Source organism: Artibeus jamaicensis, unplaced genomic scaffold, assembly GCF_021234435.1.
Source record: "Artibeus jamaicensis isolate MK-2021 breed Jamaican fruit bat unplaced genomic scaffold, CSHL_Jam_final contig_548, whole genome shotgun sequence".
Taxonomy (NCBI): domain Eukaryota; kingdom Metazoa; phylum Chordata; class Mammalia; order Chiroptera; family Phyllostomidae; genus Artibeus; species Artibeus jamaicensis.
In genome coordinates this window covers 7,458,159-7,482,596 of record NW_026521883.1, presented here as the reverse complement: position 1 = coordinate 7,482,596, position 24,438 = coordinate 7,458,159, and the positions used below count along the sequence as shown (strand labels likewise).

At 49.5% G+C, this 24,438-nt stretch overlaps 1 protein-coding gene across 1 annotated transcript in view; it reads left to right on the top strand.

Annotated features, from left to right (window-relative positions):
- Window positions 1-24,438, top strand: part of SMAD6 (SMAD family member 6) — a 76,168-nt gene that overhangs the window by 2,105 nt on the left and 49,625 nt on the right. Inside the window, exons 2-3 of the mRNA XM_037155684.2 lie at window positions 7,558-7,614; window positions 11,315-11,392. Of these exons, the coding sequence (XP_037011579.1) occupies window positions 7,558-7,614; window positions 11,315-11,392 (135 nt within the window). The remainder of the gene's footprint in view (window positions 1-7,557; window positions 7,615-11,314; window positions 11,393-24,438) is intronic.

Sequence of the window (24,438 nt, the reverse complement as noted above, 5' to 3'; positions counted from 1 at the left end):
CCCTAGTCTTGCCAGGGAGTGGGGATCTGGGCGCACACATCAAATGGCAACTTCATCAAGGCACTGGCAAACTTAAAAGGGTACACCGTGGAGTTTTTCTCTGTGCAGCTTCAGGGGCGGAATGTAGGCTCCAACTACATGGGGGTGCTCAGGCCTGTAGCATTTTCCAGTATGTGCCTATACTTATGCTGTAGTTTGCTATATCCAAGTGCAGATGTAAGTTGTGAAATCGGGTGTAGACAGTTGGTGGTTAGAGTCAAAGTGTGTAAATTGCCCCACTTGTTCTTTTGTGTACTTTGGAGCAAAGCTTTTGCAGGGCAACTCCTCTCAAAGTGGGTACCCCCCTCTTGACCTGATTGCTCCCACCATCTCTTGGGTGTCAAATGCCAGGGTTTTCACTATCATTTTCAGTTCTGTGTCCAGCTTTTGTGTCCAGTTGAGTGGTCCTGGGGGCATCTATGAATAGGTGAGGAAGCCAGGTATTTTATTACATCTGAGAACTACTCCCTGTCTTTGTTTTCTACCTGGGACTTCATGCACCCCCACCCCCCCAGCCCAGTTTACCTGAGGATGTCCTGGGTGCGGGAGCAGAAGTGAGGACAGATGGGGCCAATAACTTGCAAGAACACACATTTTAACCTGTAGTGTCTTAGGTGGCATCGGGGGTTCTCTCAGGGTGTGTGGGTCAGAGAGCTATAGGCTATTGGATGTCGGAGGGCTCTGAGTTTCTCCTTTCTGGTCCCTCTGGAGACAGTAGTTAGTCCCCAACCTAAGTGTCCATAGAGGGTCAGATCACAGGTTTCCTGACTCCCAGTGTGAAGGGGGTGAGGAGGAAGTGGCTGTAGGGGGAAGAAAAAAGTAGGTGCTTCCGTGGTGGTTCGCTGATGGGGCTTGGTGGGGAAAGGTGGTTCTCATCTGGCTGCCCTCTCTGTTGGTCGGTCCAAGCCTGATTCAGGAGCTTTTGGCAGTCTCTGATCTCTGGCCTGCGGCTTTCTGTGGCTTACAGCATCCCCTGGAAGTGGCTTCTTCCCTTCCGATACCTGGTCTCCTCTCCGTCTCTGGGGAACAGGACCTCTCTGTGGTTGCCCTATCAACTGGTCGTTATTGTTTAGTGGGAGATCCTTGGTGGGGCCCACTCTGCTATTTTAGAAAGCCCTGGCAGGTATTTTTTCTCTCATGTCTGCCTGCCAGCATATATTTGTTGAGCACTTACTCTATGCCAGCCACCATGCTGGATGCAGTAGCAGAGAGAATGGAAATATGAGTAGGATCCCTGTCCTCAAGAAATATAATCTTCCAGGGGAGATGGGGTAGAGATGGGGGAAGAGGAGCCAGGTCCGGGGTGTGAACTATCACAGTGCTACGGGGTTAGGTATGTAACAGGGTCACTTCCAGGAGCTCCATAGGTCTAACCTGAAGCAGCCTTGAAGGGTGGGTAAGTGGTGGTGGGTGTTGAGGAGGAGGAAAGACCCAGCTGAGAGTCAAAGAGCCAGGCAAGCTCAGGTATGTGGGTGGGAAGTGGGGGAGTGAAAACGTTGGAGACCACAGACAGGACACACCCTTGCTAAGCATGGATGGGTTGTCCCTCTTCCTTGGATGAGAAGTCATCTTGGATGTTGATTTGAGTTTGGTGGACCTGGGCAGGTATAAGTTGAGGACAAACTGCAGTGGGATGATGCTTAACCACAGACTTGGTCCTAGGCTCTGTTTGGCCAGTAATACAACTTGACTTTGGATGAGTAACCTGCCCTCTTAGTCTCTCTACTGGTCAGCGGCGGTGGCTCTAGGAACATTCTCCACATCTAATTCTAGAGTAAGCATTGTCACTTGACTCCCTTCCTGCTCCCAGAAGGAGGGATTGTTGCAGGGGTTGTATCTATTCTCCTTCCTCTTCTCCAGTCCAAGGGGCTCCTCTTTCTAGCCATCTTGGGGCTGTGGAGAGGACTGATGGCCTGAGAAGAGTTTCCAGTATGAATCAGGTAGACCCTCTTGCTTCATTCCGCTGCCTAATGGCATGGGCTGAGGAGACTGGGACTGAGAACGGGGGAGCCCTTTTCTGCTTACCCCACCCCCACCAGCTGGCCGCCAGTCTGGCTCCCAGAGCTGGGCGGGTGCATAGCTGGAGCTCAGTCGTGCGCGTCCTGATAAGGAGACTGCTCCTTCCAGGGCTCTAGGGGAGAGGGCTGGGGCAGACTGGCAGGCAGACAGACAGCTAGAGAGTAGACTGGAACACCCAGCAGGCCACTGAGGGACAGCCACCTGGCATCAGTCATTTTAGTGCCCCTGAGCCTCACAGGGATCCCCAGTGACTGACTGGAGGCCCTTTCTGAGCACTGAAGACCCTTGCTGCTCAGAGCAAATACCCTGCTGTACCCATACCATGTTTCAGGGCAGTGGGGCCAGCTCCCTCTTTGAGCCTCTTTCCCCATCTGTAAAGTGGTGAGAGCATACAGAGTCCCTGAGGTCTGACGGGCAGATGTCAGGTGACACAGGCCTACCTCCCTAGCTCTGCCTTCTCCCCCACTCTTACCTCAGAAAGTGGGTTTCTCCCTTTGCCCAGTCTGTCTCCACCTCCACACACCCTCACCCCCACCCCGTGGGAGTCAGGCCCCTAGCATCCCTCCCTTTTGTGTGTCTCTCTCAGTCCCAGGAAAAGCCAGTTCACTGAGCTTGGTGCCTATGTGGACGGAAATGTGGAGAAATACTTTAATCACAGTTCTAACCTGTGTTTATAGAGCTCCTTTCTCCTGAAAGTATCCATTAACTTTGGAATAAATCTGCTCTTTGCTTCACCGCTTTTTTTTTCTGTAATTATATTCAGTAAATTACTATTATCCAAATTGCGCCAGGGAAAGAGAGACAGAGTGAGAGAGAGAACTTTTAAATGACTGTAGGAGGCCGCCTAGGAAAACACAGGGTTCCCAGGCCAGGACTATAGGAATTAGAATGGGCTAGAAAGTTTTCCTTTTATTTGGCCTGGCATTATCCCTTTGAAATCAGATCAATTTCAAGTTGGGCTTCCAAGCCCCCGCCCCGCCCCTCTGGCCTGCCTGCTCTGCTCCTCCAAGCTCCTCTGAGCTCCTCCTTGGAGGTGAGGAAGGGGTGATAATGTGCAGTTTGCCTCTTGCTGGCGCCAGCCGGCTGCGCTGTTTATCTGGCTGCCTGGGGAATCTGGGCAATTAGGCTCCGCTGGCCTTAAAGTGCCAGGAGCTCCTTTTTTGTGTTTCTCACCCTGGGGGTTGGGGTTCAGCCTAAAGCTTCTGGGGTTGGAGGGGACAGACACTGGGAGGCCACCTCCCCCCACAGCCACTCCTTGGTAGGGAGGAAACTGGTTGGCCCTGAGGGAAGCCAATGGAGCCTTTCCTAAGCAAGATGCTGGGCTGCAAGGATGGGGTGGAAGGTAGTGTCCCAAACTGATACTTTACCAGCCACTGAGATAGGCTGTGAAGTCTTCTGGTTTGAGAATTAGATACCAAAAGGCCAGGTACCCTCTGGGGCCTAACCAGCGGCAGTCTGGGCCTAGCTGAGCTGAGCATTAGCCTTCTGGTACACGGGGCCCTTGGCTGACGGCTCTCTCACTGCTGGAGGAAGTTGGAGGAGATTCCTAAAGTTGATGCCTGAGGCTGGGTGTCTGAAAGGACTCGGGTTTCTTCTGCTCCCTCTTCCTCTTTTTCTCTCTTCTTTTACCTCTTTCCCATTCTCTCTTTCCCTCCCCCATGCAAATTTCTTTTGTAGGGGCCTGCAGGACTCTGAAAGTTACTATTTTTAAATCAACACAACTTTTGTAAGCACTGAGAGCTTTTAAGAAGGGAATGAACAGAGGACCTGGAAGCAGCTCATACCTTCCTATCAGACCTTTTATCTGCCATACCATGTGTCCCACCTGAGTGCCCACCTTACTCACCTGATTTAATGTCCTGGAACTCCATCCTCCTGGGTCCACTCCCTGGACATGTGGGAGTGGAGTGGAGGTACCAGTTTAAGGTCACTCAGTATTGTTTAGAGCAGCATTATTCCTACTAGCGCAAAAGTGGAAACGACCCAAATGTCCATTAGCTGATGAATGGATAAACAAAATGTGATAGATCCATACAGTGGAATATCATTCAGCCATAAAAAAGAGTGCCATTCTAATTCGTGTTACCACGTAGGTGAACCTTGAAAACATTACACTAAATGGAAGAAGTCAGACATGATATATAAGCCAGAAGGCCATAGAGTATATGGATCCATTTGTGTGAAGTGTCTGGAGTAGGCAGATCCATAGAGAGAAAGGAGATTTGTGGTTGTCTGGGGTTTGGGGTTTGGGGGAGTAAGGGGCTGACTGCTAATGGGGACAGGGTATATTTTGAGGTGATGAAAATGTTCTGTAATTAGATGTTGGTCTCACAACTCTGAATATACTGAAAACCACTAACTTGTATACCTCAGAAGAGTAAATCTTAAAGAGTATGTGAATGATAATTCAATTCTTTAAGCAAAGGTACAGTAACTTGCTATTGGTCCCCAACTGGCCGCCTACTTTGTTTAGTTGAAATAAAGTAACTTCTCTTTCCTACTTTTCTGTGTGGCTTTGGGATGGTCCTATATCTCGCTGGGTCTTAGTTGCCTGATCAGTTACAAGAAGAAATTGGGTTGGGTGAACTCCAAGAAGTTGAGTTAGGCAAACCTCTGACATTCTAAATCCCCCCATTGGGGATGAAGTCTATAGGCCTTTTTACTGTTTTACTTGCCTCGTATGGAAGTTACTGATCAGCTTCCAGTGCCCACAGTTGTTAAACTGTTCTGTGCACAGTTTTGCTGGAGCAAATGGGGGTCTCTCCGGAGAGCTTTGTAGTCCCCTGCTCGCTGGTGTGCCTGGCATTTCAAGTTAGTACATTTGCTTTCTGTGTCATTCATGTCATGAGAGAACCCTGCTGGCTCAGGGGTGGCCATGGGTGGTAGGTGTCACAATTCAAGGCCCAGGTGGTCCCCAGTGTTGATGACAGTGGCTTGACTTCAACTGCTGCTCATTGCTGTTAAGTTTCACTTTGGGGGACAGATTTGTCGGGGAGGGGCAGGTGTTCAGAGCCTCCCTCTTTGGGTGGCCTGGGCCTCAGCCAATCAGGTTTTTGCCAGAGGAACCCTAACGCAGTAATTGTGGTCCTTCTGATAAGTTAGTGGGGCGGTAGAAGGAAGGGAATGAAGCTGGGGGTCAGTAGACCTGGCTTCTGGCTCTGGCTCTGTAACCAGCTCCCTGTCTGGTCCTGGAGGAGTCTCTCACTGCCCATGCCTCAGTCTTCTCTGTACAGTGGGAGCACTGGCCTCCGTTCTCCTTCCCTGTGGAACTTTAGGCCTACCTGTGTTTTGATTCTTGTCCTGAGGAGCTGGTCCTCACTCAAGTCTGATCTCCAGTCCCCTCCAAGTGAGTACTGAGGACCTGTGGATGAGGTGACTCTTACTGAAGGCAAACAGCTCCCCTCTCTGAGTCCTGTTTAAGGTCTCCCATGGATCACCCCTTTGGCCCCTTGGGTCCTCTTTATCCACCCCTGTGCCCACTGCTGCCCCCAACTTTCCCATTGTCCTCATCACTGTTGTCTTTGTCCACAGATACTTACTGAGCACTTTCTGTGCAGATGAGGTGATTCATCTGGGACGAAGGGGTGGGAATGGGGTTGATTACCTGTCTCATTTGGGGGTAGAGCAGAGTCAGGCCTGGACTCACATCCTAGTTCTCTCATCACTGGCTGGGTAAGTCAGCTGGGCAAGTCAGTTTTCTCATCTGCAAAATTGGAACTATGTTGACCATTTTGTCTTTGAGAAAGGTTGAAATAAGATGAAGTGCCCAATGAGCATAATTAACCACTCTGTACCTAAGGTTCAGTGGGGTAAAACACAGTAAATAAAATTGAAAATGCCTGGCATGGAGAGAGGCACAGCATAGGCTTTCTGCAAATGTTTGCTTCTCTCCCAGTAGCTACTCCATTATTAACTTTTCCTTCTCCCTAAATTCTGTCCACAAAAGGTTCCCTGTTTCTAGACCGCAGCGCCTTCACTTTGTCGAAATAATTTCTGGCTGGAAGAGCTGAAGCTGCATAGGGTGTGCGGAGCAAAACAAATGCTCCTGCAGCTAATTGCGCCTTATTATAATTGCAAAAAACACTTATTACCCCTTGTGTCATTACTGATACCTGCCTAATAATAGTTATTACCACTTTACTACCACTGAGGGTTTGTTTTATTTTGTGATTCGATGGTGTTTAGTTTCATTTAGGGAAAATGAAGGGTCATTTCATTCATGCAAATTGTTACTTAGTTTAGCAAATTGTTACTTCCCCTAAAGCAAGAGGCTAAGGAATTCTTCTGAAGACAAAGTATATGTTTTTAAGGAGGAGTATTTTAGGCAAATGAAAGGAAACCAAAAGAAAAATACCGTAGACAATGCGGAGTCACGGAGGGTCTGAGCTGGAAGCGGTAGGGAGCTCACGTCCCACCCTCTCTGCGGAGTGGGGCACTGAAGCCGAGGGCTCACGCTGGCAGGTATGAGGTCTCCTGTGTAGGCACCCGGGTTTGGCTCCTCTGGTCCCAGCCAGTCTTGCGTGCCTGCTCTGCCCAAAGAGTGCTAGTTCTAATGCAGCTTGTTTGGAAGCGAGCTTCTGTGTCTGAGCCTCTGCATTCATACTTAGTTCTGATGAGAGTTGCCAGCTTTAGCAAATAAAAATACGAAATGCCCAGGAAGTTGGAATTTCAGGTAAACTACACATACCTTTCTCGTATAATTATGTTCTTACGATTGCAAGGGACATATACCAAAAGCTTACGCCATATGTGAGTATTTCCAAAAATCAGATTTACCTGAGCATCTGCGATTCTTTTTGTTCATTTGTTTGTTTGTAAGACATTATTTACTTATTTTTAGAGAGAGGGGACGGGAAGGAGGGAGGGAGAGAAACATCGTTGTGAGGGAAATACATCATCGGTTGCCTCCTGCACACCCATAGCAGGGACCCTGCAACCCAGGTATGTGCCCTGACTGGGAACAAATCCGCAGCCCTTGGGTGCTCAGTCCACTGAGCCACATCAGCCAAGGCCTGAGTGTCTGTTATTCCGTCAAGCAACCCTGACTCTGATTTTGCCCTGCACCTACGTTTCTCTTGTTACAATAATAATAGTTATTGTTTGTGGAGATATTTTTCCACAGTACCAAAAACTCTACTAGGCATTTTGTATACATTTATCTTCTTTCACCCTCCTTGAAAACCTGAGGGGTTTATATGATTGTTGTCACCATTCTGGAGCTGAGGAAACAGCTCCAAGAATTGAAGTAACTTGCCCAAGATCACACAGCCAAAGGTGGCAGAGCAGGGACTGACCCCAGGTCTGGACCCCATGCCTGTGGCCTGACTGTTGGGCAGTGATGTTCTAGTGGATTTGGGTAGCAGAGGTGATGGGAGAACAGGAGGGTTTCCTGTGAGCTGGGTTTATTATTGGAGGAAATCAATAATTGAAAGCATGTAGAAGAACCCCCAGGTGTGAACTCTCCCACCCTGATAGTGACGTGCTGTCTCTGTCTTCCAGAATCACCGCCACCCCCCTACTCTCGGCTGTCTCCTTGTGAAGAGTACAAGCCACTGGGTAAGTGTGTCCTCCTTCCGACCCCTGGGAAGGTGTGTCCATCCTGGGCTCCCTTTCAGCCTCACTGCTGAAGGGCTGGAGGGGAGAGAGAAAGCTGGTCTGGTTGCCTTTGAAATGGGGTGAAGTTTTACAAATATACCCTCAGTTGGGCCAAAGCAGACTCAGCTTCTCCAGAGGGCTATTTACATCTTGGAATTCCTCAGCTCATCATTAACCTCTCTGTGACCTTTAAACATGGGCCCGTGGGAGATGAATGGGTTTCAACCTAAGCATGTCATTGGAGGTGGGTTGGTATTTGTCTCTTCTCCTTTCTCTCCCTCCCCCAGTCTTAGGTTGTTCTCCTTTCATGTGTACTAATTGTTATGACAGATATGTTGAGCAAGAAGTCACTATTGAGAGGAGCAGTAGGTATTTTCCCTGGTTAAGCCAAGAAATTTACCTGGGCAGAAACAGCAGCAATTGAAACATTTAGAAAGCATGTGTATTGCTACAGAAAGCCCCTGGCATGGTGTTTAGTCGAGGTGGTTATGTCATTGCAGACAGTTCCCATTCAGAGGTAGAGTATGTTTTCTGTAAACCTTGAGGCTAGGTGAGCAGCTTGTATTCTGTAGTCAGTGTGTATGGCATTAGACACAGAGAAGGCTTGGTTTCCTGGCCGTCTTGTTTCCTCCAGCAGAGAATCCTGGTGGTGGGGCAAGGTAGTTTGGCTTTGATAGAACCAGGAGAGAGAGTGGCTTTGTGACCCATGCAGTTCCCGTGGGACTTAAGCTTTAAAAGTCAGATAGCATGGCAGTGATGCTAACACATTCCATCAAGTGACCACAAGAAGTGGGTTTTGTTTTGTTTTGGTAAAGTTCTCTTCCCAGTACTGTGTGTCAGCATCGTCTGGGAGGTCCCTCCTAAGTGTTGTCAACTCTCAGGCATCCGATCTAGCTTTCCTTCCAGGCCCTCCTCTGGAGTCAGAAGAGCCCACCAGGCCCCTCTAGGAGTTTGACCTCCTCAGTTTAGGAGGACAGGGGCTGTCCCAGGCTGTCCCAGGACAGGATGGTGTGTGAGTCAGTGGCTTAACAATAGCAACGTCCTCATTATTTTTCTGGACATATGGTCATCCCATGGATGCAGGGTCTTTATTTAGTTCCCTGGAGAACTGGAGCGGTCATTTGGTTGGACCCTGTCACTTCATAGAGGGGGACCAGACTGAAGGATGGGGTGGCTGCCCAGCTAATGAACAGCAGGGCTGAGGTGGAAACCCAGAGCAAGCCCCCTGTTCAGCCCGCTGGTTCCCCATCCTTCCCTCACAGGATTGTCTCAGCATTTCCTAAGTCAGCATAATTGTACGAGTCACTTAGACAATCCCTCGTTCCATTAGAGCGGGGGAAATAATCCTCAAATGTTTTTAGCAAAGTAGTACCTCAGTTTGAAAGTCAAGGATCATTGCCCTAAGGAATTGTGGGTCAGCCTGTGATAAAGCAGCAAAAATCTGGACACCTCTTAGCCCTGCAGAGTGACCATTTGGAAGTCAACAGGTGTCCTGGTTATTTTATGAATGGGACAAGTGAGGCCTAGAGAGAGGAAGTGACACTTGCTGGTAGTCACAAAGCTCAGGGGTCTGCAAACAACAGCCTGCCATCTGTTTTTGTGTCATCTGGGAGCTAGGAATGGTTTTTACTTTAGATGGTTTTTACAAAGTCGAAAGAAGAATACTATTTCATGACATGTGAAAATTATATGAAATTCAAATTTCAGTGTTCGTAATAAAGTTCTGCTGGAACATAGCCACTCTCACCTGTTTCTGTATTGTCTGTGGCCGCTTCCACACTATAGTGGCAAAGCTGGATAGTTGCAGCAGAGATTGTATGGCCTGCAAGGCTGAAAATGCTTAATATTGGGCCCTTTGTAGAAAAAGGTGATGACCCCTGGTCTCGCTGGCTAGGGACTTGAATCTGGGGCTCCAACTTCCAGCTGGGATCTGTCCTTAGGGCTTGAGCAGCATGATCAAGGTGCGGGGTATTCTTTTTCTACAACAATGAGAAGATGCTTCAGACTTCAAGGGCCTCCCTAGAAGCACCAGACATGAGGGTTTGGAGAGTGCACTGTAGGGACTTACTGCAATAGCTGAGAAAGGCAGAAGCTGCCCGCTGTTCCCACTCCTGGGAACCTCAAAAAGCTATCTGTGTTGGCTCCACAGTGGTTCACCAAGAAGTAGGTTCAGCCTGTGATGGTGCTTCTTCAAACAAGAAGTGGCAGCAAAACATGGGGTGCTGAACACTTTGGGAACATTTGGTATTAAAAGCAATGATCTTCAGAAGGTCCCCCTGAGGCATTGAGATTTTTTTAAAAGAGATTTTCCGTCTGTCCTTATTTTCCTCCCAACACATTTTACCAGCAGATAACTTTTTCGTGTCCTGAAAAATAGTCCGAGTTATTTTTTGGGTATTATTTTCTTTTCCTTGCATTGTTGCTTTTTCATAAACAAAAAGTCAGTTCACTTCTAAGCCTCTGTGATCACATGAGACCAAAAAACAAAATAAAACCCAGGACACCCAGTCAGCATCTGGCAAGTGGGAAACGAAAAGAAAAAAGAGGCCAAACTGGTTAATGTCTCATCTTCCCACTCTCCAAGCCATGTGGTAAAAGGAAAAAAATAACCCTGCAGGATCGAGTGGAATCCTGGCCAGTGAGGGCCTAGGCTGATGGCTAACAGTTTTTGCCCTAGGAATCCCCAGCTCGGGGTGCCTCTCCTGAGCCTGGTGGGACCAGCTGAGCCAGACCAGGGTTGTGCTGGGTGAGACGATGATGAAGGTGCTGCAGACCTTACAGAACATGCCTCCCAACTCCTGGACAGGCCTGTCCCTTAACAGGGACAGCACCCCATTGCTGGTAGCAGGAGGCACAGGCCCAGGAAAAATTTTCCAAGTCTGCCTGCCCCAGAAGGCATCGGCTTGTCAAGCTAGTAACTCAGTGTCCAAGAAAAAACGTGCAAAAGATTTTCCTTTCCCCATCTAACTGCACTGCAGACAGGGGAAAACAAATAATGCACGCCATATGAAGTACTTAAAACTACTTAAAAAGACTGCCTTAAAAAAAAAAACAGTCCAGGCATTGAAAATTGCTCTGTGAGCAGGTTTGGATGTTAAGGAGTGGAGGAGGGGAGAGAGAGAGAAAAAAGTTAATCTTCCAGCAAATGCTTGAGCCCTTAATTAGAGGGGTGTAGCGGGACAGAGTGAGGATGGCTGGTGACTTGTTAAAACAGAGTTTCCTCAGCTCCAGTGAGAGGAAGGAAGGAAGGAAGGAAGGAAGGAAGCAAGAAGGAACAACTTCAAGAATTTTAATGGTTGTAATTAAGTACAGCAGCCAGCTATGAATTGTTTAGGGGCTTAATTTAACCTTAACCAAGGAGGCTCCAAGTTGCTACTTGCTCAGTCCCCTGAACTTGGGTTATTTCTGTGGTCAAAGCGATTGAAACTTTCAGGTGCCAGGGCTGCAGCAGTCAGCATTTTCCAGAAGAGTTCCAGGGCCGGCTGGCCTCGTCTCATATAATCATGGGACAGGGTTACAGAGTGGCATCAGAAAGTTGGGAGGGACCCGCTGTCCTTTGCAGGCTCTTGCATGCACACACGTGCACGCAGATGCGTGAGAAAGCAGAAGAGGGAGGTGTGCCCCACAGCCGGCTAAGTTCTCTTTCCCTTTCCTCCCACAGATCTGTCTGATTCCACATTGTCTTACACTGAAACAGAGGCCACCAACTCCCTCATCACTGCTCCGGGTGAATTCTCAGGTTGGCATTTGTTTTCTTTGCATGTTGCTGTTGTGTTGAACTTTACAGACGGGGACAGGTGGGAGTGGTGCTTGATGGAAGCCTTTTTTGATATTCCCACTTTTCTTCCCCTTTTCCTCCCACATTTTGGATGTGAAGACTGCTCATGTCTTCATCTCCGGTGTTCCAGGGTTTAAGAACAGAACACTCTCTATGAATCGGACCTGAAGATAACAACTTAAAGTGCCTGTCAATCCATGTTTTAACGAGTTGTCTCTACCTTGTCTCATGGAAATGAGGAAGCCCAGCACAGCTCTTCATTTCTCATTTTAGCAAGGGATCCTCTTCCCCCAGCTGCTGAGAAGCAGCAGATGGATGTGTTAATGTACAGTTCTCTTCATGGGTTTCTTCTTCTGTCCCCACTCTGAGGAAGGACCTATGCAGAGGGTCAGAAGAGAGGGAAATGGAGCAGGTGCAAGAAGTTTTGGGGAGGGTTTGGTAAGCAGGGAGTTTATGAGAGGCCAGTGGTTTCCCTGACTGTCTTTGTGCAGCGGGTGCTGGGCTAGCTTGCAGAGAGAATGCTGGTTTGGAGCTCCCACCCCTTGCAATTGAGTTCGCTGTGGGGACATTCAAGAAATACCTAAATTGAGCTTTCCTTAAGAAATAAGAAGTTGGTGGTGAGGGGGGGGGCATGGAGGGCCAGGAGGGCCAGGGATGCCAAGGCCTGTGGGACCCTTTGGGAACATGGCAGTGGTACCCTGTGAGGGTAGCTGGGCCTCGTGGCCGGGCCCTGTGCTGCATGGTGTGGCAGACAGCCCCTCGGGCTGGAGCTGCTTCCCAAGTGGGCATGGCCGGGTCTCGGCCTGATGACCTCTGTCTGCATCTGAACTGTCTTTCCTGTGCCCTGCGCCCTCACAGTGATAGCAACAACAGTGACCAGAGCTGTGGAGTGTTTACATTGGGCCATGGCCTGTGCTTGGGCCCCTTTGCTTCAGTACGGCAGTAAAGGAACTTGGCCAGCGGCACGTAGTAGCAGAGCCATCTGTCACTGTGCTCCACTGTTCTGCCTCCCATTTGTCTGCAAGGCCTGAGTGTCTCTCTGATAAACTCATCCTGTACAAAGTCCTGGCTGTCATTCCTGCCGTGTTCTCCCTGTGGCTACACAAACCTGGCTTCTCAGGGCTGCCTGGTTATTCCCCATCTGCAGAGCCCTTCCCTCCGCTCTCTGTTCTGTCACAGCCTTGGGAGGTCACACGACCACTGTATTTTGCTATGGATAATGTGCACTTCTTTTTCCCAAAATTTTGAGGGAAAAATAAGTATATAATTATACATAGGTAGCACTAATTTCCATATCTATATGTGTCTTTGATTCTTTTATTTATCCTTATATGTTTTATTTTATATTTTTAAATATTTTATTTATTTATTTTTAGAGAGAGGGGAAGGGAAGGAGAAAGAATGGGAGAGAAACATCACTGTGTGGTTGCCTCTCATGTGTCTCCTGCTGGAGTCCTGGCCCACAACCCAGGCATGTGCCCTGACTGGAAATCGAACCGGCGACCCCCTGCTTCACAGGCCTGTGCTCAATCCACTGAGCTACACCAGCCAGGGCTATCCTTGTATGTTTTAAATTCTTTTATTTATGCTTATACATTAAAAGTATAACTCTAGAAGGCCATAATGATATCTGTATGCAAAATAATACCCTGGAATATGATCATTGGTTTTGTTTCTAAATATAAATAAGTAAAAATTTAATTAAGAAATTAAAATGAAAAATCTTTTTCCTGAAAGTTTGGGCCAAAAAACGTGGGCGCGCACTATACATGGGAGTGCATTATACATGGCAAAAGGTGGTACATCTGTTTCAAAGCTAGAGAAACTAGCCTTGGCTGGCGTGGCTCAGTTGGTTGAGCATCATCCTGCAAAGTGAAAGGTTGCTGGTTCGATTCCGGGTCAGGGCAACCCAGTTGCTGTTTCTTTCCCCCCCTTTTCTCCTTCTCTTAACTTCTAAAAATAAACAAATAATAACTTTTAAAAAGAGTAGAAAATGCTCTAAAACAAAAAGAAATTTGAAAGGTAGATAAACTGGAAGCTGGAGCAGGAAGTGACTTGGCAGGGTCGTGTTAGTGTGGCTTACGGCACAGCTGGTCCTGGGACCTAGGTCTTCTGGAGCCTGCTTGCCTTCTGGTTTCTGGGGGCCCCTCTCATTGGGCCACTTTGTTTTCTTTGCCTTTTGGCCCTACTTGGTTATAGTGCCTTCCCCTGAAAGACTTAACTAGATAAACACAAGGAGTTAACATTTTAATCCTTTCTTTTTCCCCTGTGACTGTAGGGCTGGAAGCCACATATGATTTTGAAGAGGATTAAAAGTATGTCTGAATGCATGATTCTGTGTCCCTGCCAACGCTCAGAGTGTGTTTAATTTAGATGGATCGCATTGGCAGTTGGGTAGATAGGTAATTTTTTTGACATCCCCTTTTCCCCATTGTTAGTGATGGAAACTCCAGTGTGCGGACGTGCCTTATAGTTTCACACTGTGTTTACAAGCATAGTCTTTTGATCTCTGTCATCCCAGAATGGGCCAGGTGTGTGGGTCAGGCAAGAAGGAGCAGACTCCAGACCATCTGCTGGAGGCCCCTCCCTTACCTGGTTCCCAAGAGAGAGCGCCCCCTGGAGGCTAGGAGGTCTCTGAAGACCCTGGGGCCTTTGGGTTTGGCTGCCTTTGGGTTGCCTGCTGTTTGGGATTCCCGCAGTTATCCCAGAGCAATCTTTGGTTCTGGCCACTGAGAAGGACCTTGCTGCTCTCTACTGTGGACTAGTACTGTGTGGTTCTCATGAGAAAATTTGGCATCCAGTGGCTTTGGAATTCTAAGGGGCTGAAGAAACTGGGGGAGAAGTTTGGGATTTCCTGTGGAGAAGAGATTGAATGGGGTGCGCTGGGCTTTTGTCTGAGTTCTAGTGGTCCTAGTAGGCCAGTGAAGTTCCCCACTGTGGTTGTTCAGTCGCTTTCCAGGACAACACGCGTCTCCTCCTGCTCTAGGCTCTTCCAGTTTACTTGTGCTGTGAGAGTCTGACAGCGGACTGGGCGGCACTGCCCCCCCCCCCCCCTCCGGGAGCTCACAGACTTGAGGCTGCAGTGGCTGTCACCCTGGAGAACAGGCTCAGGGAGGCAGGCCCTGTAGGGTGGGGGAAAGGCCCAGAAGGGCGACTGTTTCTGTGGATGATGTAGGCAGTAGTCATCCTGCAAAGACGGAATGTAGGGTGGTGCCCCAGGGCAGGAAGGTGAGGGGCAGAATGTGTTGCACCAGGGCAGGGCATCTTATGTTCAAGGACAGATAATAATGCTGCTGGCAGATAATAACAGTTGGCAGGTATTGACGCTCACTACTTAGTACTTTGCTAAGCGCTGTTCATTCTCCATCTCATTGATTCTGTCACAACCCAGGGACGTAGATGTGATTCTCCTATTTTATAGGTGAGTAAACTGAGGCTCATTGCTGCGCCAGTGCCCAAAGTCACAAATTGCAAGTGGCAGGCAGGCTATGGGAGCCTGAGCAGTGTGACTGCCCAGCTCTCCACCCTGAGGGCCCTGCCTGTCATTCCACAGCAAGGGCTCCCACCCCCTACTGGGAGGCACACCCTGGGGGCAGTGTACAGTGATGGAAAGGAGTCTTGGGCCCTGGCTGGTGTGGCTCAGCTGGTTGGTAAATAGGTAATTCAGTAGACCAAAAGGTCAAGGTTCAATTCCTGGTCAGGGCACATACCCAGGTTGCAGGTTTGATCCCCAGTCAGGGTGAGGACAAGAAGGCAACCAGTCAATGTTTCTCTCTCTCCCTTTCTCCCTCTCTCCTTTTCTCTTTCTCTAAAACCATTTAAAAAAATGTCCTTGGATGAGGATTGAAAAATAAGAAAGGAGCCTGGAGGCAGCCAGTCCCAATTTAAGTACCAAGGATAGGGGTGAGGGGCTGGCTAGTGGCCCTGGGCCACGTGCTCATCCCTGTGACCACCCAGCAAACTCTGTAGACCACCCAGAAACCATTCCAGCCAGCTGTCGGCACTGCCCCAGCCCCCTTGTCTCCCTCTGTCCTGAGAGCCTGCGCCTTCCCACTGTGTTGTGCAGCCCCAGGATGGAGACCACCCTTATTTGTCTTGCACAATGACAGTCCCAGCACCCGGTCTGGGGCTATTTTTATCCAGTCCAAGGTCTCCCCTTCACTTTGCTATCCACTTTAGAAGGAATGGTGGGAATTTTGAAGCTTAGTCACAGCCAGGCAGTCAAAAACGCATCAGTTGGAGGTGGGCAGGTCAGGGCAAGGGGCGGGCACATGGGACTCTCCTGCTTCAGCTTTCTGCTGAGTGGTTGACAGCACTTTCGTCTGATCGCTACATTGCCACCAGATCTAGATCCTGGAGCCTTGACCCTCTGGGGCCTCACTCAGACCCTTGGGTGATTCCTCTGTGACTGTCTAAAGCCCCCTTAGGCCATCCTCTTCCTCTCTGCAACATCTTCACCCCTTTCCTGTTGCCTGGATTTCTGCTCAGTTCCAGGAGGAGAGGAAGGTTAGCTAGTTAAATTCGCACTAAGGTGTAAGTGGTCGGTAAACAGCCCTTCTTGGCAATTTAAAGGCAGAATATGCCATAATTCAAAGAATTACAGGGTGAAAGACCACATGGGAATATCCATCCTGGGGAGGGCTCAGGGAGGAAGGCAGAGTTCTCAAAGCTCTCCGATACTCTAGACTAGAAGAACAGAATGAGCAGGACATAAGGAGCTCTGGGCTCTGTGAAACCAGGAGCAGCCAGGCCAGGCTTGGTGCTGGGTGCCGAGTGAGTTCTGGGTCCTTTAATGAGAACTTGAAGGGGTGGAGCTGCCTTTGAAGCCAGGCCTGCCCGAGTCCGTCCTGGGGGGTGTGGTGCAGTCAGGAACAGGCTTCTTTAGGAACCAGTGACTTCTCTCGGTTTCCTGTTCTAGTGCCTATTGGACGACAGTTCATGTGCTTTATTGTTTTTATTTTTTTTTAATTTTTATTTATTGAATTTACAGAGGAAGGAAGAGAGAGAGAGAAAGAAACATTAATTTTGTTTTCCCACTTATTTATGCATTCATTGGTTGCTTCTTGTATGTGCCCTGACCAGAGGTTGAACCCACAACTTTGGTATATTGGGATGATGCCATAACCCACTGAGCTACCTGGTCAGGGCTCAAGTGCTTTATTAATCACCTACTGTATGCAAGCCATGTTACAAGCTGCTTGTCATGGGGATTGGACTGTCCCCTTTGCTGACCTTGGGTGTGTGTATCAGTTTCTCAGTCCTTGAAACATGCTAGTTTCTTGAGAGCTGTGTCAGAGATGGCGAGCCCCTCGTTTTAAAGAGGAAGGAAGGGAGCTACACAGGATTATGTGGAGAGTTGAGGTCTCAGCTGGATTTCCTCTACCAATCAGACTAAGTTCCTCGAGGGCACAGACCCTTCTCTAGGATTCTTGCATTTTGTAGATCGACTGCTTTGGGAACAGAGGCTCAGAGAGGTTAGAACAGTGGCCAGGGGCCACACAGCAAGCATAAGCAAGTAGAGCCAGTTCATGACCTAGATGACTTCATGCTGCCCACTCACCTGCCACTTTTCAGTGGTCCCTGAACAGGTACGTTTTGGGATTGGTGCTGTGTGATGTTCATCTTCGGTGCCTACAGAAGCTGGGAGAGGAGCATGTTGAGGCAGTATTGCTTCCTGCTGTTCCCTGATTCTATAAGGCCCCAGCATGTCCTCCTCAGATGTGGACATCTAGCAACGTGGGCTGAAGAGCATGAACTACGTACCAGTGGGCCTTGGGTTCAAGTTCCAGCTGTTCCATTTCCTAGTTGTAGGCCTGGAAACATAGATAAAAATTATATCATTTCTGTCCTCAGGGTGCTCACAGACAGGCAAAGACACAAATCATAGTAATGGGAAGTAGTGTAAGAGGCAGTCAGAGGAAGAAGGAATTAGTGATCTACTTTTAGCGTGGTGGGGAGATGTTCCAGGAAGACTCCCTGGAAGAGGTGATATCCAAATTGGATTTTACAGGATGGATAGGAGTCTACCAAAGACACATTCTAGGTCCAAAAAATAGCAGGTGTAAGGCCCAGAGGTGGGAAAATAGCCTGATGTTGAGAAGCCAAAGGAGGTCAGAGGGGTTGGGAAGCAAAGCACCAGGTCTTGGTGGGAGATAAGGCAGGGGGAGGCCAGGGCCTGGTAATACTTATTAAAATTTTTTTGCTATAAGACACAGAGTATACAAATAAGTGTCCAGCTCAGTGCAGCTTCACAAACTGGCCATCCCCCAGACCACATTGCTGCGCGTGCCAGTGCTCCACCCTGACACTTGATAGAGCTCATTGCCCACAGGTCCAGCGCAGCTGCGTGTCTAGTGAGTGGGCACGGGGCTACGGTTTTAGCTAAAAAGAGGGTTTTGCTTGGTTTTGGAGGGCAAGAAGGACATTTTACCTGGAGTTTGGGGCACCTGGTGTCCTGACATAATCAAATGTGAACCTTGACTGGCCCCCATGGGTTCAGAGTTGCCCCTTGGGTGTGGCACACACCTGTCTCCCAAGTCAGGCTCCGGCCTAGGAGTGGTGGACAGGTGTCTGGACTGACTGAGCTCTCAGACCAGGACCGGCTTGCCGTTCCCAGTCCAGAAGTGGCCTCAGACTTTTGCCTCCTCTGGAGATACTGGTGGAGGAGAAGAAGCACTCACCTCTGGTTCCAAAATCAGCAGTATTTGGAACTTATATCAAGACTCTGCCTTGCATTTCTTAGCTTTGACCAACCAAAGGGAAAAAAGAGCCTTCCTCCCTCCATAAAACCTGCCAGGTATTTCACAGAGGGACCCACCCATTCTTCCTGGGCTGGCTGTTTGAAGTGGGAACAGAGGAGTGGTGAAGGCAACTTCAGTAGTCTTGGGAGGAACAGGCAGTGGTGGAGGGCTTCTGGGCAGCCTGGTTGGTCATGAAGCAGTGACCACTCTGGGGTTTACCACAAAGCCAGAGTGGGTTCCAGGCTTGGCTTTGCCCTTTACCCTGCTGTGACCTCAGGTAAACTCCTCACTCTCTAGTCTCAGTTTGCTCAGCTGTATGTTGGGGCCAAAGGAGGGGCCATTGGGTCACTGATTTCAGGGGTCTCTTGATGCTGATGTGTTCCTAGGCAGAGGGTGCCAGCTCTTGAGCCTTGAGGGGTTGTGTGGAGAGCTGATGTCTCCAGCCTGCAGCATCTTAGCTTCTCATCATTGTCCCAAGTAAAACTAAGGCCTGGGATAAGACCATGTGGAGGGAGGGGAATGGTGTCCTGGATTCTCCTGACCCCCTATTTCAGAACACTAAAGCATGAGGGACGAAGTGAGGGTACCCTTGACCGATGATGAGTCCAAGGCCCAGAGGGGGGACAGACTCACCAGAGATCACCAACTTTTACATTCTCTGGGGTATCCGACATAGGACCTCAGGGCCAGTATGTTTCCTGACTGTAGGCTTTGGGGTGACAAGTCAGTGTATTGAACATTTGTCAAGAACCTACTCTGCGCCAGTGTCAGGTGATACAAAGTGGAAGCCTGGACCTTTCCCCGGAGGAGCTAATGGTCTAGAACAGCAAGCAGAACATGGGGAGTGACTCTGTTACCTGCCGCGGACCTGTGGACACAGTTCAGCACCAGCGCAGAAGTAGAAGTAGGGGACTCTGTTGGGTGTGGGATGGCATGTTCAGGGAAAGCTTCAAGAAGAAAGTGATTCCGAGTTGGGTTTTGTGGGTGACTAAGAGTTTGCTGAGAAGACAGTAGGGTGCAGACAGAGGTAGGACAGAAGGAACAGCTCGTGCAGAAGCAGGGAGGTGTGCAGCTGCACCATGCACTCTCCGTTCGCGGCTAGAAGGTTAATATATGAGAGATGGGGCAATAGGGAAAGATGAAGCCAGAGGGGGTATCTTGAATTTGGAGGAATGGGCTGGAACAGAAGGACTGAGGTTACTGGGGCCAAGAGAATTTTGGGATGGACTGGGTTCTGAAGGGGCTCTGGACCTTGTCTGGCATTCAATACAGGGCCTATCCCATGGCCAGAGGTCATTGTGGAATAAGTAGATGACTCCTTGCCTGAGACAAAGAGATCCACAGAGAGAGAACATATAAAGGTAAAGATAGAAAGATCATAACACATATTAGAGACTCATAGCTAACACAGCTCTGTGCCGGGCACTCTGTAAGTGCCGTGCACGTATTTATTCATGGGATCCACCACACAACTCTTAGGAAGTAGCCACTCTAATTAGCCATGTTAAAGGAGAAGTAACTGAAATTCAGAGGAGTTAGTAACTTGCCCAAGCTCACCCACCTAGAATTGGTAGAACTGGGATCAGAAGCCAGTCAGTCCGATCCCTCTTGGATTCGTTCCCCAGTGTCTGGCATGGTGCCCACTCTGTCCCCTGGAAGATACAGGACTCAAATAGTTCTGGCTCCTTGGGGTCTTCTGTGTTCCTGGGTACCCCAGATTCTGTATGAACAATTGCCACCAGGCCACAGCACCTCTGCTCATTGGATGGTTGCTGGATAAATAAATGAATGACTGGTGAGGTGACCTTCTGAGAAAAGGCTGTTGGGCTGAAGGGGGTCCTGTGCCTGTCCTGGGCTGTTTGACTCTGACCTGGAGGCGGACAGCCCCTACACTTCGGGCAGCCTACATCACAGGGTGGTGGGACGATTGGGAGGGGGTGCGGCGGACCCCAGGTTTCCTCAGGAGACCTGAAATTCTAGAAAATGCGCTTGGTTGCATCCAGCCTAATCACAACCATCTGTCTGCCAGGCACCATGGCTCGCCCTCCCCCTGTCCCTGCTGGCTTGCTTTCCCCGGGCGGCGTCTGTAATGATCGGGAGCTGCGCTCGAAAGTTTCCTCGTCAGGGTAAAGCGGCTGTTGCCAAGAGCTCCCTTTTTGATGCAAAAAATATATCCTGAAGGTACTTTGTCAGATGTTGTTATATTAAACATTCTCCCTCCGTGGCCCTTGCCACCAAGGGAAGTGGAGATGCATGGCTTTTCCAGTTGCCCTTGTGGAAAGAATTCCTGGTGTTCACAGGCCTCTCACCACATCCACCCCCCCCTCCAGTCAAGCCTGGCACCCCCAGGTAGAGCGACTCAGGCCTTGGGGGCTGGCACTTCTGCAAAGCAGTGGCCATCCTGGCTTGAGGGAGGGATGCTACCCTTACCCTGGGGTAGAACTTTCTGAGTTTGGAAAAGCAGAGGTCTCAGGTCTGGTGCAGACATCCAAGCCACTGTCCTAAACTGCAAGGTGAATCATTGCTGAGATTTTAATTGATATTTAAAAGCAGATGTGGTAGCTCAGAGATAGAAGCCTGGGGCCCTTTTGACCTCTCAGAGTCTCCAGGGTGGTGCCAGCACTGGACAGAGCTGGGAGAAGGTGGAGAGGCAGGCTCAGCACACAGCCATGGCCTGAGATCAGGAGGGGTTGGGCAGGGCTGGGTTGGTGCCTGTGTGGCTTTGCAGCCTTGGGAAGCAGCTAAGGGGATGGGCTTTGCTGGGCAGATGTGGTCACTGGGGAGTGTTGGGAGAGGGATGGGGCAGAGTATAGCTGTTCTGGCTCATGCTCTGGTTCTTGACTCTTGGGCTGAGTGGGGTGAAATGGGGCATCCAGCAGGCACTTCTGTGCACAGACTGTGCATCAGCCGATCAGAGAGTGTGCCCCAGGAAGGCCCAGTCCATCTCCTCACCAGTCCCCCGATCTCCACTTAACCTCCTCAGCCCTCCTGTCCACTGCTCTGCATCCATCCGCTGCTTTATGTCTGGCTCTGGGAACCCACACTCCGGAGCCCCCATGTTGGGGCCCAGCCTTCCACTCAGTGGCCGTGTGGTCTTCCACCAACCACAGGTCTGCTCTGGGCCTTAGATTTTATGTTCAGGGTCCCTCCTCCACCTGCCCCCAGGGTGGCAGGAGAAGAGGTGACATTATTTCCAAAAAAAAGGACTCTAGCCTGCTCTCAGAGGGCAGATGTTGGGAATGGGGCTTGGGATGCTTGACTCTGAGAGTACTGCTTGGGTCTTCCTCTGCTAGCACCCGTGTAGGGCCTGGTGTGCAGTGGCTGTTGGGTTTGCATTTGTGATCCTTCTTGACCCTCAGCTCTCATCGTCTGTCTCAGTCTCAAGGAGACCCTTATTTGGGGTGGAGGAACCTGCCTCTGGAGCCTCTGCTGCTGTTTGACCTGAGAGCCGAGCTGAGGAGGGCAGAGAGGGCCCAGGCATTTCGGGACACTGACGTACTCTCCTCCTGCCTGCTGTTCTGCTGTGTCTTAGCCGCCAGCCCTCTTCCTCACCAGGCAAAGGCTGGAGACAGCCCCAGGAGCTTCCTCTGGGTCTAAAGGAATGCCACTCCTGGGCCAGGGGACCCAGGTCCCAGTCCCAACTCTCTCTCATCTGCTGGTGATGTTAGATTCTTTCCACTCAGCTGCTCCATCTGTAAAATGGGCCAATTGGTCTAACTTAATTTGTTCATAGCCTTCCTTGCACAGAGTCCCGTGAAGACTTATTTTTATTTATTTATTTTTGAGAGGGAAGGGAGGGAGAAACAAAGAGAGAGAGAAACATCGATGTGAAAAATACTGATTCATTGCCCTTTGTATCCACCCAGAGGGGGAACCAAACCTGTAACCTAGTCATGTGCTCTGGAAATCGAACCTGTGATCTTTCACTTTGCAGAACAACAACCAACCAACTGAGCCACACTGGCCAGGGCTCGTGAAGACTTTTTAAATAGCTAGACCCCGTTCCAGAAGTGGCTGGGGAGGACTGGGCATCAGGATTTTTAAAAATTGCCTAGGTGGCCCTGGCTGGTGTGGCTCAGTGGTTTGAGTACCAGCCTGAGAACCAAAAGGTTGCTGGTTCGATTCCCAGTCAGGGCACATGCCTGGGTTGCGGGCCAGGTCTCTGGTTGGGGGCATGTGAGAAGTAAACGATTCATGTTCTCTCACACATCTTTGTTTCTCTCCCTCTCTTTCTCCCTCCCTTCCCCTCTCTCTAAAAATGAACAAATAAAATCTTTTAAAATTTTCCCAGGTGATTCTAATATGCAGCCAGGCCTAAAAACCTAGGTCTGGATGGACCTAAACGAGACCTAGAGAATCCAACCACCTTTCCCTCAAGGTAGGAGCCTTTCCTATATCCGGGCCTTCAGCCTGTACTCAGTCACTCCTGGGGACAGGCACATAATGGCATCTTAAAGCAGCTTTTTTTGTTGGTGAGCTGCCCCAGCTCCAGTCTCTTTGGCTGCGGTCTGTGTTCTGGGCACTAGCAGTACCGGAGCCAGAGCCCCAGTGAGGTCATGTCAGACCGACCCTCCAAGGGTCATGAAGCACCTACATGTTTGATTCTCAGCACAACCTGGTGAAGTAGGTGTTGTAACTTCCAGGTTTCGGTTGAGAAAACTGAGTCTGGGAAGTGGTTAAAGTGATTTGCTGAAGGACATTCAGCAGCCCTGGCTGGTGTGGCTCAGTGGATTGAGTGCCAGCCTTCAAACCAAAAGGTCACTGCTCAATCCTTGTTCAGGCCACATGCCTGGGTTGCAGGCCAGAGTCCCAGTGGGGGTGAGTGAGAGGCACCTGATCGATGTTTCTCTCCCTCTCTTTCTTCCCCCTTCCCCTCTCTCGCCTTCCGCTGAAGGCCAATGTCTGACTAGCCCAGGTTGTCGTTTTCATCTTCTCAGGAAGGCATGCTCTCAGCCCTCATTCCTTCTCCTCCTGCCCTCCTTGTTTTCCTGCGTCTGAACAGCTTTATTACAAATCGAGCCACTCAGCTCTGCCTCTAGACCTTGGAGTAGTAGGGTATGTATGAAGGGGTTTAGATGACAGGGGATGCTGGGGACTCCAGAGGTCAGGGGTGGCCCTGGCCAGGTAGCTCAGCTGGTGAGAGTGTTGTCCTGATACGCCAAGGTTGCAGGTTCCCCAGCCAGGGCACATACAAGAAGCAACCAATGAACGTTTGAAATAAGTGGAATAACAAATTGATGTTTCTCTCTCTCCCTTCTTCTTTCTCTCTCTCTAAAATAAATAAATAAATAAATAAATAAATAAATAAATAAATAAATAAAGTCGGGGTGAAAAGGCCAGGCTTTTGGGGGCCAGACAAATCTGTGGTCTAAATCACGAAGCCTCCCTTTTGTAGCCTTACTTCACTTTACTTCTGACAAGTGGTATGGCCAGTGAGTACCTCATGGATGCCTTGGAAATCCCATATGCACAGTGCCCAGCATGCATTTAATTTTCAGTGAATGGTAATTAAGTGAATCTGTAACCAAGTTCTTAGCATGAGGGATAGAAAAGGCATGAAGGAGAAGATGCTGAATATCTTCTAAAAGAACTTGGAATCTAGTATAACCCTAGAGAGAGGCAGGGTGCATGCCATTTCCTGGGTGAACAGTGTGGGCTGGCAGCTGAGCTGGGCTGGAAGGAGGAAGAGGGTTTCAGTGGGCTAAGGGGCATCCAGGGGCCCAGGCCCAGGGAACTGCTGGGCAAAAGCAGGGTGATGGGAAGTGGGTTGTGCTAGGAAGGGGAGAAGCCCCAGCAGGGCAATAAGCAGCGAGGCCCATAGGGAGGGCCTGGAAGGCCACCTCGGGGAGAGTTGGACTCCCCTCTGTGTTGGGCCATGGCTGCATGACCAGGAGCACTTCTGATGGAGAGATGGACTGACTGCAGCCTTAGAGAACAGGTTTGTATGGCCCAACAGTGTAGAGTTTTGTTTGTTTAATGTAACGTTTTTATTGATATACAATATGTGTACCGAAAAGCAAAAACATCCCTCAGTGAACATTGTTTCCAAACCAAATGTATTTGTGTAACTACTATCCTGATCAAGAAGCAGATCACCATGTCCAAAGCCCCTCTCAGTTCCCGGTTCCCTTCCCTTACTCCCCGGCACCCACGGGCAGCTAAGCTCTATCTCCACTTGGAATACCAGAGGCTAGTTTTCCTGTTTTTGAACCTGGCACCAATGAAGTAGACACTGTGGCTCTTCTTTTTTTTCTTTTACTTGAGATG